The sequence below is a fragment of the Sorex fumeus genome, unplaced genomic scaffold, assembly GCF_029834395.1.
Source record: "Sorex fumeus unplaced genomic scaffold, SorFum_2.1 ptg000125l, whole genome shotgun sequence".
Taxonomy (NCBI): domain Eukaryota; kingdom Metazoa; phylum Chordata; class Mammalia; order Eulipotyphla; family Soricidae; genus Sorex; species Sorex fumeus.
In genome coordinates, this window is record NW_026606182.1 from 2706168 (window position 1) to 2723026 (window position 16859).

General features: G+C 60.9%; 1 protein-coding gene across 3 annotated transcripts in view; it reads right to left on the reverse strand.

Moving 5' to 3' along the window:
* PLA2G6 (phospholipase A2 group VI) overlaps positions 1-16859 on the reverse strand; it is a 31590-nt gene that overhangs the window by 3635 nt on the left and 11096 nt on the right. For 2 of the 3 annotated variants that reach the window (XM_056137576.1, XM_056137575.1), the window contains exons 3-12: positions 13727-13942; positions 12352-12535; positions 10630-10817; positions 7858-7954; positions 6773-6955; positions 5993-6101; positions 4017-4181; positions 3041-3119; positions 1709-1872; positions 588-738 (exon numbers count right to left, since the gene is read on the reverse strand). In XM_056137576.1, coding sequence (XP_055993551.1) covers positions 588-738; positions 1709-1872; positions 3041-3119; positions 4017-4181; positions 5993-6101; positions 6773-6955; positions 7858-7954; positions 10630-10817; positions 12352-12535; positions 13727-13942 — 1536 coding nt within the window. The remainder of the gene's footprint in view (positions 1-587; positions 739-1708; positions 1873-3040; positions 3120-4016; positions 4182-5992; positions 6102-6772; positions 6956-7857; positions 7955-10629; positions 10818-12351; positions 12536-13726; positions 13943-16859) is intronic. The other variant, XM_056137577.1, reaches the window with a different exon arrangement.

Here is a 16859-nt window from a genome sequence, read left to right on the forward strand (position 1 = left end):
CCAGCACAGGGTGGAGCCTGGCTCAGTCCCCAGCACGTCAGTCTCCCAAACACACCTGGAATGGCCCAGATATCCCCCACCACCTCCCATCAGAAAAAAAAAAAAAAGTGGGGCTGGAGCAATAGCACAGTGGGGAGGGCGTTTGCCTTGCATGTGGCCGACCCAGGTTCGATTCCCAGCATCCCATATGGTCCCCCGAGCACCACCAGGAGTAGTTCCTTAATGCATGAGCCAGGAGGAACCCCTGTGCATCGCTAGGTGGGACCCAAAATGCCAAAAAATAAAAAAAAACTGGGCAGAAGGGCGGGGGGAGGGGCAGGAGTCCAGGAAGGGGCCACAAAGCAGCATTGGTGCCCTGGGGGCCCCTGGGCCCTCCTGCAGATGTTGGGGCACACTGGATGCCCTCTCCCCACTCCACACACCGTACCCGGGAGGAAGGGAGCTGTGCTGGGCAGGCCCCCCAGAAGGACCCGCCGCATGTGGGGACACAGGATGGGCACAGGGGCGCTCCCACGGCTGCTCTCTGCCCCCCACCCCCAACCTTCCCGGGCGGGTCGGGCGCCTATGCGGGCCGGGCCGGGGCTCACTTAGGCTTCCTGACATCTGTCATCTTCGTGTGCTCCCCAAACTCTCGCTTCAGGAACTCCTCCAGGGGCGCCGACTCATAGGGCCGCGAGCCCCGGAACACCTCGTCCTTCATGCGGAAGTACACGCCGCGCATGTAGGCCATGGACTTGCCTGGGGGAGGACAGTGGTGTGGCCGCCGGCTGGCCTGGGACTTGGATGCCCACTCGAGTGGCCGCTCGCTGGCCCGGGACATGACAGTGGCCACCCACAGGCCTGGGAGCGCAGGGCAGTGGGACCTGGGCCCCGAGGGAGGGGCTGGCCTTGCTGGGCCCTGCCGGGTTCTGGGAACCCCCTCATGCCGCCTTCACACCCAGGCAGGCCCCACCCCTCACTTCCCCACCCAAGGCTGGGGTCTTCCCTGGCCCATAACCTCCGTTTTGTTCCTTCAGGGGGGAGCTCGCAAGGGCGCACGTGGCCAGTCCAGGGCCCCCACTGTCCAGGACTAGAGGCCTGGGCTGGAGCAGGGGCTGGGGGGCTTCTGGGGGGGAGGGCCTTAAGATCCTAAACAGAGCCCGGATAGGGGGGAAAAGTCCCCCCCCAGTAGGGGGGAGGAGAGCCAGGACCCCTAGGTGGGCACCTGCCCTGGTTCTGCCCTGACTCCTAGGCAGTCTCAGTTTCCCCCTCTGACACCCAAGTGTAATGAAGCCGAGGGGCAGCACTGAGTCCACCCCCACGCCCCACCCCCTCAAAGCCTAGTGGCCGGGGGCAGGGGGGCCTGTGCTGGTCCCTCCGCTGGCCAGAGGGGCTGGACAGTCTATGAGCTCCAGGATGGCCCCCACCCAGACAAGGCCCAGCTGTCGGGGGAGGGGGGCCAGATGGCCGTGCAGTGGGGGGCACCTCGGGCGGGGGACAGAGGTCGGACCCGTGCCGGGTGCGTGACCCCTCCCCTCCCCTCCCTGTGGGCAAAGTGCAGTGAGCAGACCAGGGACTGAGACGTGTGTCAGCGGGGGATGGGGGGGGTCCCGGATGGTGGAGGGGGTGAGGGCCTGATCCCCGGTAGGGGTGCGGAGAGGAGGGGCTGGGGCCTCGGTGGGTGCCGTCCCGCCCACGCCCACAGGAAGTGCTCCGGCTCGGTGCTCACTGTGCAGGATGGCCAGGGCCAGGATGCCGCCCGTGCTGGTGCCCGCCACCCAGTCGAACAGGTCCTTGGTGGCGATGCCCGAGGCGCGCTCGATGGCGATGAGCAGCTGGATGATGACCAGCCCCTTCACGCCGCCACCGTCCAGGCACAGCAGGTGGTCGCGGCTGTGGGGGGAGGGGGGACACACACGGGGGGGCTGTGGGCAAGGCCCGGGTCCGCGCCCCTGTGGACAGGGCCCTGAGGGCAGCCCTGGGCTTCGTCCGCTTCGGGCTGGACCCCAGAATAAGTCTGGGTGGGCTGGTTGGTGTCAAGCTGGTGGGGTCACAGGGTCCCGAGGAACGGGGCCCTTCACAGCTCCCTGAAGTGCCCCCAAGCCCCTGAGGGGTCCCTGGTCCCCCTCAAGTGAGTAGGAAAAAGGTGGGAGCTGAGGAGGGCACCCAGGGGCCCGTAACCCAGGGTACTGAGCCAGAGTCCCAGTCTCAGCCCCCGGGAAGCCACACCCAGGCCCCACCCGCCTTGAGGTGGGCCGCCCAGTCCATGCTCGGATCCAGAAGCTTCCTTCGACTCCCCTCCTGTCTCCACGCCCCCCCCTCCCCCTGTGAGGCTACCTCAGCCCCCAGCACCCCCAGGGGTAAAGAAGCTGCTCACTTGCTGCCTCCCCCCCTCCTTCTGGAAGCTTCCAGAAGCTTCTGGAGATCTGGGCCAGGCTCTGTGGGCAGCTGGTGGGAGAGGGGAGACCTGGGTCCCGGGGACCCCACAGCCCTGAAGTGAGGGTGCAGAAAAGATGGGGGGCTGCCCACATCAGGCAGCAGGGAGGCTGGGGGTATGTGTGTGCGGGGCGGGGGGGTCGGCACCCCCACAACTCACATCACAGGACAGCAGCCTTGGCAGGATGAGGGCCCCCAGGTCAAGGGGGCACGGGGCGGGGGGGGGGGTCTGTGCCATGACAAGCCGAGACCTGGGACACGAGGTCACCTCCGGCCTCTCTGGGGGTCAGGTGCAGACACACACCCCAGGCCCTGGGCCACCGCACACAGCTGACTCAGGACCCTGAGGCCTGGGGGGGTGCAGGGGTGGGGAAGGAGAGCAAGGTCAGGGCCTCTGCAGTGGGGTGAGGCCGGGAATGGTGGGTAGCAGGGCTGGCACTTGGCCATGGAAGCGCCTTTCCAGGGGGGCAGCCGGGCAGTGCCCGGCTGTGACCTCCTGGGCCAGAAGACAGGACAGTGGCTAGTGGCCAGCCCAGGCTCCGTCCCCCGCACCCCACAGGGTCCCCCAGCCCCTGTCTCGTCCCTGTGAGTTTCAGGGGCCCCCGGGCAGCACCCCGACCCTCACCTCCGCTTCTCGTCCCTCATGGAGCTCAGCAGAAAGGCCGGCTTCCGGGCGCGCGAGACGTGCAGGATGTCCTGGAGTTCTGCGGGACACCCCGGGGTCCCCCAGGCCAGCTCAGCTATGCACCAGCCCCTGGGAGGAGGCCCACCCCAGACAGCTGCAGCGGGAGCACCCCACTTGAGGGACTCGGCACTGGGAGTTCCCCTACCCCCCCCCCCCAGAGCCCGCACGAGGTAAGCACCAGGGCTGGGCCCTTCCCGGGGGTTCCCTGGGAACAGACAGAGACACTCCATCCCTCTGAGACCCCCTGCCCGGCCCCTAGTGTAATCCCAGGTCCGGGCGTGGCCTCGGGGCATCGCCCCTAACCATTCAGCCACACTACCCCGCCTCAGCCCCGTCGTGTATCAGCCAAGCAGGAGCAAGCGGCAAGCGGTCTCCCCCTCACCAGGCCTGAGGGCAGGGGAGGCTGGGAGTGGGCCGGGGTGGGGGACTGGTCCACTGGCCACATTCCAGCCCTGCCTGGCCACAGTCTGACCACCTGCCAACTGAGAGGAAGGATGGACAGGGGAGGATCAGGGCTGGGGCGGGGGGCGCTGCTGGCTCCAGCCCGGCACACCCCAGGCCAGGCGGGGGGTGGGGAGGTCTCCCGGGGGCAGGGGCCAGGACCCCATCCTTGCCGAGGAAAACGCCTGCCTGTGCCGGGGTGTCTGCCGGTCCCTTTCAGGATGTCCTGCCTGGCCTGCCCGGGAGACCCTGTTCCTGAATGGCCGAGCCTTGGGCCGGGCCGGAGAAGGGGACTCTGGGGGCCAGAGCCCGGCTGGGGGCCGCTCAGTGGGACACGCATCTAACTTAGGGAGTTAGGGAGCCGGAACTGGCAGGGTGGGGGCGGGGGGGATGGGCTCCCCTGGGGCCACCCCGTCCTTCCTGCCGCCCTCACCCTGTCCCCCTCAGCACCCCCCTGGCCCGGCGGGGCGCCTACCGAGGTTGCTTAGGCTGATTGGCGGGGGCTGCGACTTTTCCAGGGAGAAGAAGGGGTGCAGCGTGGTGGCGGAGCCCTGCTCCGAGGGCCCGGCCTGGCTGAGGGGGCTGCGGCTCTCGGCCCCCACGGTTCTCAGCAGAGTCAGGAGTGCCCTCCTGGTGACCACTGCCCAGGGTGTGGGAGAGGGAGGCACAGGCTCAGCCACGGTGTCCGCGGGGGGCGCCCCCTTGCCCCAAAGGCCACGGGGGTAGGGACTGAGCCCCGGCAGGGCACGTGACTGCTCTAGGCCACCACAGGACCCGCCCGGGCCGCGTCCAGTCCCAGCTCCACAGGGACAGCGCCGGCACCAAGTCCCACGCCCGCTCCTGGCAACAGGCGGGGAGAAGGACCCGCACGGGCCCCACAGTCGAGCAGCCAGCGACAGCACACGCGTGAGCCTGAGAGCAGAGGCGGGGTGTGCACACTCACACTCACACACACACTCATACATATATACACACTCACACACACACTCATCACTACACACACTCACACCACACTCACACATATACACACACAGACACACACACTCACACAGACACACACACTCACACACACATCACTCACACATACTCACCACACACTCAAACACATATTCACACATACATAAACACTCACACATACACACTCACACACTCATACACACATACATATACTCACGCGCCCACATACACTCACTCTCTCACACACTAACATACATACAAACTCACACCACACTCACTCTTATACTCACATACACACTCACACACATATACATACACACACTGATACTCATACACATACATACACTCACGCACCCACATACACTCACACTCTCACACACTAACATACATACACACACCACACTCACACACACACACTCACACACTCTCACACTCACATACACACTCACACACACACTCACACATACATACACACACTAACACTCATACACACATACACTCACGCACCCACATACACTCACTCTCTCACACACTAACATACATACAAACTCACAACACACTCACTCTTACACTCACATACACACTCACACACACTCACACATACACACACTGACACTCATACACACACATACACTCACGCACCCACATACACTCACACTCTCACACACTAACATACATACACAAACTCACATGCACCCACATACACACGCATGCACTCACACATACACTCATATTCACACACATACAATATACTCACATGCACCCACATACACTTACACACATATACACACATTCATGATCACTCACATACACACAATCACACTCACACACATACACACAAAAACATATACACACATGCACCCACATACACACATATGCACACACTCACTCACACTCATACACATGCAAACTGATATACTGACATGAACTCACCTCACACGCATACACACACATTCATACACACTCTCACACTCACATACACTTACTACTCACACATGAACACACACATTCAGTCACACATACAGTCCCCCACACTCACATGTACACTCACTCTCATTCACACCCACATCCACAGTCCCCCACGCTCACACTCAACATTCTCACACTCCCATCTCCTGCAAGGGGGGGTCCTTCCTCCTACCACTTGAGTCCCCAGAGCTTCCTCCTGCTGCAACCCCTGGACCCTGGCAGGAGGGGACACCCACTGACCACCCCTGGCGGCCCACTTAGTGGCCAGCACCCCTATTCTGGGGCAAAGGAGGGTCCCCCTGATTTTCCCAGGGCTCCTGGGACCCTGTGCAGGGAGCAATTTGGGGGTGCAGGGATGGAATGCGGGCCACCCATCTGGCTCTGCACCCCCCGGGCTCTGCCCACACACCCCACCCAATTCTGCACCCCACCCCCTGGTTCTGCACCCCACCCACCAGGTCTGCACCCCCACCCCTCGCAGAGCCCCCACCCGCCCAGCTCTGCTCCAGGGTCCAGAGCACGGACCTTTGTGGACCTTGGAGGCCATGAATACCGGCGTCTCCCCAAAGTCATTAGGGGTGTCCACTTCTGCCCCAAACACAATGAGCGCCTTGACCAGCTCCACGTTGTCTTTCTGTGGGGACGGGGAGAGAGGAAGGAGCCGCCGCTCAGGGAACCCCGAGAAGGAGGCTCCGGGCTCCCCCGCCCCTCCCCCCCCCCCCCCCCCCCCCCCCCCCCCCCCCCGGTCAGCTCTCAGGTGTGAGGAGTGATTGGGGGACATGGAGGTCTGTGCTGGACTGGAGGGACACGCTTGTGGCCTGACTAGAGTGGACAGAGGGCAGGATCTAAGCCAGCATCTGTGCCCACCACTAGGCCACTGAGCCAGATGGACACCTGCCTCAGGGCTCACCGGCCACCAGAGAGGGCTGAGGACATACAACAGGAAGGACAACTGGCCTGGTGTCCAGCCTGCCTGTCCCTTCACCACGCCCTCCTGAGTGACCATGGGCCAGCAGTCCACTTCCCTCAACCTGCCCTGCAGGGCTGCATTCCCTGCTCCCGGATATGGTCACGCCAAACTGTAAGACTTCCCTTTTATTGGGGGGGGGGGGCAGTCACACCCGGTGATGCTCAGGGGTGACTCCTGGCTCTGCACTCAGGAATTACTCCTGGCGGTGCTCAGGGACCTACAGGATGCTGGACATCTAACCCAAGTCAGCCGTGTGCAAGGCAAACGCCCTCCCCGCTGGACTATTGCTCCGGCCCCGGAAGGCTTCCTGGAGGAGGCGGCGCGGGGCGGCTCACCGACATGGCCAGGTGCAGCGGGGTGTTGCCGTGCTCCCCGCGGGCGTTGGCGTTGGCCCCGTGGGTCAGCAGCACCATGACGCACTCGAAGCGGTCGCGCATCACGGCCACGTGCAGGGGGGTGTTCCCGGCCGAGCTGGTGCTGTTCACGTCGCCGCCCCGTTTCAGCAGCATCCGCGCCATCTGCGGGACCCCCGGGTCAGGGCCCACCACTGCCTCCCGGCCTCGCGCGTGGGGACTCCCGCTCTCCAGCGGTGTCTAGAAAGTTCTAGCCGGCAGATCTGGGCGTGGCCCTAGTCCAACTCGCACGCCTTGGACACCCCAAGTGGGACTGAGCCCCAGAACCCCGTGTTGAGGACGGAAATGCACGTGACTGCCCACAAGGACAAAGTTGCCACCACGCGAATGAAAGGGCCAGGCTGGACTCAGGCTCCCGGCGAGAAGACGGTCCCTGCAGGGGGGGTCTCCTCTCTGAAGCCCACCCCAGGGTCCAGCAGGTCACTCTCCCTGCTGGACCCCAGCGCCGAGGGGAGGAAATCACAAAGTGGAGGCCTGGTCATTCCATGGCCACCTCCCCATGGGCCTCTCTGCCGAGAGAGAGGGCGTGCACCAGCGTTAAGACCCCAACACCCCGCTCAAAGGTCTCTTGGCCTCAGAAAATGCCCAGTGGGCTCAGGAGCTGGGCCAGCCACTCAATCTAAGACCTGCCACTCACCTGGCCCCACCCAACCAGGAGCTTGCTGGCCTCAGGCTCCGCCCACTGCAGAGCCCATGCTGCCACTCAAACTCGGACCCCGCCCACCCCGAACCACCTGTCTCAAGCCCCGCCCACCCAGAATCTGTCACTCAGCCCCAGGCCACACCCACCTTTGGAGCCTGCCACTCAGTCCCAGACTCCGCCCATCTCGAAACCTGCCTCTCATCTTCAGGCCCCACCCACCCTTGGAAACTGCCACTCACCCTTAGACCCCCGCCCACTCTTGAACTCCTCCTCTTTAGGCCCCGCCCGCCCTGGAACCTGCCACTTAAGCTCAGACCTCGCCCCCCCTTGGAACCTGCCACTCACCGGCAGACCCCGCCCCTACCTCAGCGGTCTTGGCCCAGTGGAGCGGGCTGGCCCCGTAGCGCGGGTCCTTGCTGTGGATCTGGTTGCTGTCCATGCTGATGATCATCTCGGCACACCTGGGGAGGCGGGCCCATGGGGAAGTGAGGAAGGTCAACATGGGGGCCCCTGGCGCTGGGAGAGGCCTCTGGACTCAACCTGGGCCTTCATCTACTGGCTGGAAAGAGTTTCTGCCACAGATAACAAAATCAACAACAGACAGCCCAGCACGCGCGGGCCGCCTGGTAGGTAAGGGTATGGTGAGCCCCTGGAGGCCTGGCTCAAGCTGCCTCCTCCAGGGAGCCTTCCTTGATAACCAACAAGTCCAGATGGCTCTCCCTGGTGCTGGATTCAGGGCTGGGCAGGCTGTGGCTTCCTTGTGGAGACCTGTGGGTGCTGGCCGAGCCCACGTGCAATAGGGAGACAATCCAATAGGACGGGCGGGTGTTAAGAAGACAAGACATTCCTGAACCTAGTTCTGTGACTGGTGCACGCCGCCCTCCCACCCCGGCAGCCCAACCAGATGCTTGGGGGTGGGGTGGGCACCTGCAGCCTGTCAGAAGCAGGCAGAGACTTGGGTACTCTCCACTCCCAGGTCTGTTAGCAACGGAAACGGACCCAGGGGCTGGCAGGGATATCTGTGAACCCGTGGGCCGAGCTGCATTTACCACAGCAGCTACAAGCTGGAAACACCCCCACCACACACACACACACACACACACACACACACACACGACTATGCAGAACAATTCTGACAGAAAAAGGAGCTTCTCACCAGGAGGATTACTCCATAACTTAGAGGCCAGACGGGTATCCTAGAGGAAAGGGCAGCTCAGATAGAGAAGGGAGCACCAAATAAAGGGTGTTTGGAGGATCCTCCCAGGAGGGGAGATGCATGTCGAAAGTAGACTATGGACTGAACATGTTTGCCACTCAATGCGTCTTTTGCAGACCACAACACCCAAGAGGAGAGAGAGAACACAGGGGATTGCCCTGCCACAGAGGCAGGGGGCGATGGGGGGATGGGGGTGGGGGGATATTATCCATGGTGGTGTAAAATGGGCACTGGTGGAGGGATGGGTATCTGATCATTGTATAATCGAAACCCAAGCACAAAAAATTGTAAGTCTACAACTGTACCTCATGGTGTTTCACTAATAAAAAAAAAAAAGAAAAAGAAAAAGGAGCTTCTGGTGCTGGGGTGCGGCTTCGTGTCCAATCACGTGACTGCACAGGTGAGGCAGTGGGATTCAACCTCCCAGCAAGCCCCAAACCAAAACCAACGAAGAAAAGGGAATTGGTTTTTGCCGCAACAGAATGAGCCCAGGAAACACGGGAAGTGAAACTTTGCGCCCAGGCCTGACCCTGGCCCTCAGAGGCCAAACAGGGGCCAGGTCGCAGGCGGCTCAGCCACAATGACACCCACAGAGTCTGGCCAAAGCGGCCACTGCACCAGCACCAAGGCTGGACACAGTCGCGGTGACAACTTTGTCATCACTTGTGTCCATTAGGTCACCTGGCGTGAGGGGTGGGGATCAGGACTGTCCCCAAACATTGGGTAAGGTCCTGGTGACAGTTCGAGCTCATCGTGGGTGTGCTGGGGGCAACAGGGAAGGAGGCTTCTGTATAATGCAGAGACAGCAGTGCCCACACACACACACACACACACACACACACACACACACACACACAGGGATAGCAATGCCTGGTGTACACATACACACACACACACAGAGAAATACACACACCAGGCATATGCAGGCAAACACACCCCAAGTCACTGTTTCTGGGGAGAGGGGAGAAGTGAGGAGATGGTCTACAGCAACCCCAAATAGGGCCTGACGCAAGGACACTGCACTCAGTGAGGAAGGAAAGGCATGTTGAGGCAGACAGGGGCGCTGGGCTGCCTTACCACATAGCCAGGCACGGAAGCCACTGCGCCCTGCAGCTGGGCAGGGACTGTCTGGTTGGGGCTGACAGCTCGGCTGGCAGAGACCCCCAGTTTGTGGGCCCCTCCAAGTCTTGGGGACGCGTAAATTCTACCACCTGGGGAGGCTAGAAGGGCGGGTGGTACCCTAGGGAGTATTGCAATGATTTCACTGGACCAAGGAAGAAGTTCAAAGGGCTGGAGCACTAGATCCCCAGCATTGGCACTGCGGAGCCCCTGGACCGCCCAGCCAGCCAGGATGTCCTGCCTCCTAGCCCCAGAGGGTCCATGCCTTTCAAGGACAAGGTCTTAAGCTTGATCCCCAGCGCCACACAGGCCTAATCCCCCGGACTGCGGAGAGAAGCCCTGATGGCCCGCCTGCCACATAGTATTGTTCCCTAGTACTGCTAGTATTGTTCATAGTACTGCTCCCCCCTACATAGTATTGTTAGCTTTTTTGCACAGGGAGGTTGGAGGCCAAGCGTCATTTTAGAGTCACCAAGCCTCAGTATGGGCGGGGCACGAAAGGGGCGGGGCCGTAGGAGGAGCATAAGGGGCGTGTCACCCCAGGGTCAGCCACTTATGGGCGTTGTGTAAGGGGCGGGGCCTTGTGGGCGGGGCGTAGGTGGGCGTGTCATTGTGGGCGGGGCACGGGCCTGGTAGGTCATGCCATTTTGTGGGCGTGACATAAGGGGCGGGGCGTTGTGGGTGGGAGGGGCCGTGGGCGGGGCCTTTGCGGGTGGGGCGGGGCAGCATAGGAAGGGGGCGTGTCGCCGGGGCACGAGGGGCGGGGCGGGGCTGTTGCAGGCGCGGAGGGGCGGAGCTTACCCCTTCTGGGAGAACTTCATGGCCGTGTGGATGGGGTAGCCGGTGGGGCCCAGGATGTTGCAGCGCGCGTTGCACAGCAGCAGCACGCGCACCATCTCCTGCTTGCCCATCTGGCAGGCCAGGTGCAGCGGGGTCAGGCCCTGGTTGTTGACCTGGTTCAGGCCGGCCGAGGCGTTCTTCCCTAGGAGCTGACAGTCGGACCGGGTCACCGCGGTGGGCGGCACAGGGCCCTCAGACAGGATCGAGGAGGGCAGTCCGGGGGGTGGGGGGGTGGGAGACGGGGAAACTGCATCCGGGAGAAGCGCCGGGGCTGGGTGAGAGTGAGTCCAGCTTTCATGGATATCCTGGGGACCTGCTTTGTGCAGGTAGGTTTTATTTTTGCCATGAAAACACAAAACAAGGGCTGGAGCGATAGTACAGTGGGGAGGGCGTTTGCCTTGCACATGCCAACCTGGGTTCCATCCCCGGCATCCCACAGGGTCCCCCGAGCACCACCAGGAGCTATTCCTGAGTGCAATGCCAGGAGTAACCCCTGAGCATCGCCGGGTGTGACCCACCCCCCCAAAAGAAGACCCACAGAACAAAACAAAAACAGGGTGCTGGAGAGACAGTCCAAGGGCTGGAGTGCAGGCTTTGCGTGCAGGAGCCCTGGGTCCATCTCAGACAACAAATACAGGCCCCTGTGCAGTCTCAGGAGTCACCCCAAGCAGAACTAGGGATGGCCCTGAGCACCTCCAGGTGTGACCAAACAGAAAGAACAAACAAAACCCACAGAAACACAGCCCTGAGAGAGCCCCGAGGCTGTTTTGTCCTCCCCTGGGGCCGGCGGTTGTCTCCTGGGGTGAATTATGGCTGGTCTCTGGGGGAGGCACCCGAGCACCATGACACTGGGCAGGGGCCCAGCCGGGCCTGGCAGGCCAGCTTGGCACGAACATGACCCGACGAGGAGTGTGTGGGGGTCAGGTTTTGGGGTCTCAAGAAGGGGCTCAAGGGGCTGGAGCAATAGCACAGCGGGTAGGGCGTTTGCCTTGCATGCGGCCAACCCGGGTTTGATTCCCAGCATCCCGTATAGTCCCCTGAGCACCGCCAGGAGTAATTCCTGAGTGCAGAGCCAGGAAGAACCCCTGAGTATCTCCAGGTGTGACCCAAAAAGCAAAAAAAAAAAAAAGGGGGGGCTTGAGGTGGGTGCAGGATGCCCTCCCCAAGCACATTTCGGGGGAGAGGACTCCCCTTTTCTAGATGGCAGTGCTCCATGCTGGTCGGAAGGAGAGGCCTTCAGGGAGCCCCCTCTTATTCGAGCTGGTTCTCTGACGTCACCCGTCTCAGAGGGGCTTGTGCATCTCTCACTCAGCCCCCCCAACCCTAACTCCTGTCTGCCCAGGGATCAAACATTTTGAAATGCTCCCCCTGCACAAAGGCCAGCGGGAGCAGGCCAGGGGTCTTGGCTGTTTGAGGACCCCCGGGAGAGAGTTAAGGCCCCTCCTGGCGGGGGGGGGGGGCGTGGGAAAGGTGAGATGGGGGGATGCGGTGGGGGGCTGGGATGCTGGTAGGAGGAGCTGAGGTGGGTCAGAGCCCAGTGCCAGGGCGGTGCCGCCTTGGCAGCACAGGCCGGGAGAGGGTGGGTGGACTCTCCCCCACGGAGCTCAGACCTCAGGGTCTGGGGGAGCCAGGTGGAATGCAGCCACACTCTGGGGAGGATGGGAGGGGGTCTCCCCAGCTCACCTGCAGCACCTGGGAGCTGTCGCCCTGGACGGCGTAGTGGAAGGCCGTCTCCCCGTTGTTGTCGGTGGCGTCCAGCTGCGCGTGGCAGTAGTGCACCAGCTCCACCAGGATCTCGCTGTCGCCTTTGCGGCAGGCCAGGTGCAGTGGGGTGCAGCCCTCCACATTCTCCCGGCTGTTGGCGCAGCTGCAGGGGCGGAGCGGGGAGGTGAGGACCCGGGAGGGAAGTGGGGCGCGGGGGGGGGGCTGAGGACCCCAAGATGCAGAGACGAGGACACCACGTTCAAGGGGATGCTTCACACGGACAGTGGCAGAGGTGTGTCCCAGGTGAGGGACACGTATATATGTGTGTGTGTGTGTGTGTGTGTGTGTGCACACCTGGAGGGTCAGGGCTGTGTCTCCCACTGTGACGACACAATCTCTTCAGGCCCACACAGGCCAGAAATGTTGGGGGCTGCTGCACCCAGGCCGGGGGGCATGGCTCAGGGGGCGGGGGTCATGCCTAGGGTATGAGAGGCCCCGAGTTGGATCCTGGCACCACAAGGCCAGCACCAGCACCAGCGGGTGTAGCTCAGGCGACCACTGAGCACCCTGGGTCCAGCATTGCCGATTGCCGACCCCCCACTGACCACTGTGCCAGGAGAAGCCCCGGGGTCCCAGGGTCCCTGCCCCAGCAATATGGGGTATGCGCCCGTAAGAACACAAAGTGCGGAGCAGGAGGCGGCCCCCCTGTGGGATCTGTGAGTCAAATCTCCCCCTACTGGGTCTCCTGAGCACCACCAGGGAGCATCCCCCAGCTGTGGGTCTCAGGGCCGAGCTGGGCATGGGGCTGTGGAAGTGGTAATACGGGTCCACACGGTGGGAGTCCTCACATCCCGATAACCTTTGTGAGGGTGGAGGACAGACGGCCATAGGGTTCGCCAAGCATACACACACACACACACACACACACACACACACACACACCCCATACACACACACCGTACACACACACGGGCACACCCACATACCCCAACATACCCAGGCCATACACACACCATGTACACACAAACCATCTATGCACACATGTACACACACTCACACAACCGCACCCCATATACACACACATGCACACACCCGCACACACCCTGCGTACCCATACCACATGCACACACATGCAGGCACACCTACACACACCCCACGGACACACACTACCCACATGCACGCCCAACACCCCCACTCTCCTCCTCCCCCCCACACGCACACCCCTCCCCTCTGCCCCTCCCACACGCCCACATGCACGTCCAACACCCCCACTCTCCCCCCCACACACATGCACACCCCCCACCCCTCCCCACTCCCCCACGGAGCAGCCCCGCCCCTGCGCCCCGGCGCCCACCTGATGATGCGGCTGTGGTGGAAACACTCGCGGATGCCCAGCTCCACGGCCAGGTGCGCCACCGACCAGCCGGGGTGGCTGCGGATGAGGTCGGTCAGGTGCTGCAGGGCCTCGACGTGCAGCGTGTGCGCCGAGCTCTCGTAGAAGGGCGGCAGCTGCGAGCTGTACTGCTGGAAGCTCACCAGCGCGTCCGCCTCCACCTCCAGCTGGAAGAGCCTGCGGGCCGCCAGGGGGCAGCGGTGAGACCCTCGGCCACACCCGCGGCGGGAGGCGCCTGAGGGCCCGGCCGGCAGAGGGCGCTGCGGGCTGGCCTGGGTGCCTGGCTCTGCGGGGTCCCGAAGCACCCCTGGTGGTAGCCCTGGAGGCCCCTCCCAAGCAGCCGCATGTCACTAGGAATCGTTTCTAACCTGTCCACATGGCTAAACTGAGCACTGCTGGGAGACCCTGAGTCCTGAGCACTGATTGAGAGCACCCGCCCAAAAAAACAGACTCTGGTCCACACTGACCAGTCACTGCCTGCCCGCAATGGGCCACCCTGTCCCACCACACACACACACACACACACACACACACACACACACACACACACGCTCACAGCAGTTCACCCAGACCCACAGACACTCATCTAAATGAAGCTGCAGTTTCTTCATTTGAAAGACACACTTTCTCGGGGCTGGAGTGATAACACAGCGGGTAGGGCGTTTGCCTTGCACGTGGCCCAACCAGGTTCGATTCCCAGCGCCCCATATGGTCCCCTGAGCATCGCCAGGAGTAATTCCTGAGTGCAAAGCCAGGAGTAACCCCTGAGCATCGCCGGGTGTGACCCAAAAAGAAAAAAAAAACCACACTTTCTTGGTCTTGACATAGTTTTCTGTCATGCATATTCCTTTTTTTGGTGGGGGGGGGGTCATACCCAGCAATACTCAGGGGTTACTCCTGGTTCTGCACTCAGGAATCACTCCAGGCAGTGCTCAGATGACCCTATGGGATGCCGGAGACTAAACCCTGGTGAGCTGCATGCAAAGCAAATGCCCTCCCCATGGTACTATTGCTCTAAACCGTCACGCACATTTCTAATGTAAGAGTCACATCTGCAAGTCCCAGACCATGAAGAACAGTTCTTTACCTCCATAAACAGTCATGAACCCAGCCCCTCGGCGATGGAATATTATACAGCCATTACAATGACTCAGCGAACAGGCACCTGTCTATTCTGCAATGTGAAGACAGCAAGTCACAACACTTCCCCCCCCTTTTATGATATAACGTAATCTACATGCCATAAAAGATCAAAGCCGGGAAGGACAGAGGTCAATGTGGACACTGCAGCACCATCATCCCAAGCTCTTCCTCTCTAAATTTTCCACCAGGAACACACATGACTTTCATCATGGGTTGAGGCAGGCAAGCAGGTAATAAATTTCAGGAAGCCACAAAATAAGGACATGCATGGCCAGCTGGAGGGGAAGGCCCGGAGCCCTCTGTGCCTGGACCCTCGGACCCCGGAGTTTATCTCCATCGCCTGATACCTGGAGGCCTGGTATCAGGTACCACCAAAGGCCCTGATAAGGCTGGGACAAGGAAGACATACACACACACACACACACACACACACACACACACACAGTCAAAGGCCTGATAAGAATAGGACAAGGAACACACACAAACACTCACACACACACACACACACGGTCAAAGGCCCTGATAAGGCTAGGACAAGGAAGACACACACAGACACACACACACCAGCTGACCAGTCCAGGGCAACACCCCTAGCATGACCACCTGCCTCGAGACCCCCCATCACAATCCACTGCCTTCAGCAACCCAGAGTGAGAGCACTTCCTCTGCCCTGGTGGGTTCCCCTCCCCATGACTGCCCGCCTGCCCCCACACGGGCACCATCCACAGCCAATGCTGCGCTTTTGCCTGCCTTCGCTGCCAGTTTCCTGGAAATCTTTTCTACATCCTCGACTAAGAGGCCGGGGCTGAGGTCTCCTTCCCCCGACCTCAGGAGGGCCGAGAAGCGACTCCCTGAAAACCCGGGCGGTGGGGATAAACTCCGGGGTCCCCCGGGTCCAGGCACCGATCTGGGGGGGGGGCACCTCACGGCCACCACAGTAGACGCACTATGGAACACTGGCGGGCAGCCAGGAGGAGGCACCTGCTGCAGGGCCCACGGCCACTCTGTGTGACTGTGGGAAGAACCTTCCCTCCCTGCGTCCTCTAGGGGCCAGGAGGTGTGTTGGGGTCTTCTGCACCCCGGGTTTTGTGGCGATACCACCTGAGCCAGGGGGCCCAGCAGGATGAAGTGATGGCGGAATCCAGGATGGTGGATTTCAAACGAAAAACAGTCAAGGGGAGATCTTGGGGACTTGTGCATCCTGAAATCCGTCAAAAGGAATGAAAACAGGATTGGATTATTTCCTCCAGGTGGACAATATGTTGATTGGATGAAGAGAAAGACTAAATAAAAAGACAAATCAGAGGAGAGTGACCACAGAACTAAGTTTACCCAAGGAGAAGGTGAAGAAGAGCAACAAGCTAGGGAATATTTTATTTCTAGTGTTTTGTTTTGTTATGTTGGGGGGGGGCAGAGCCAGCGAGACTCTGGGGTTACTCCTGGTTCTGCACTCAGAAATTAACCCTGGTTGGGCCAGAATGATCTCAGCCGACCAGGTTCAATGCCCAGCATGCTACTGGCCTCTCATCATACACACACACACACACACACACACACACACACACACACACACACACACCCCAGGTCTGCCAGGAGTGATTCCTGAGTGCAGAACCAGGAATAAGCCCTGAGCACTGCCAGGCGTGGCCCAAAGCCATAAACAAAACAAAACTAAAGAAAAAAACACTCAAAATGAAGAACTTAGAGAGATATTTCAGCAGACCAGGCATTTGCTTTCTACACGATTAACTAAGGTTTGATCTCTGGCACCCATATGGTCCCCTGAGCTTCCCAGGAGTGATCCCTGAGCACAGATTCAAGAGCACTGCCACCAGGGATGACTCAAAAACAAACAAACCAAAAATAAAGACCTCAGTGGACTAAACTATACCAAAAGGAACAACCAGAGATCATGAAGATCTTTTAGAAATAAAAGAAACAGGGGCTGGAG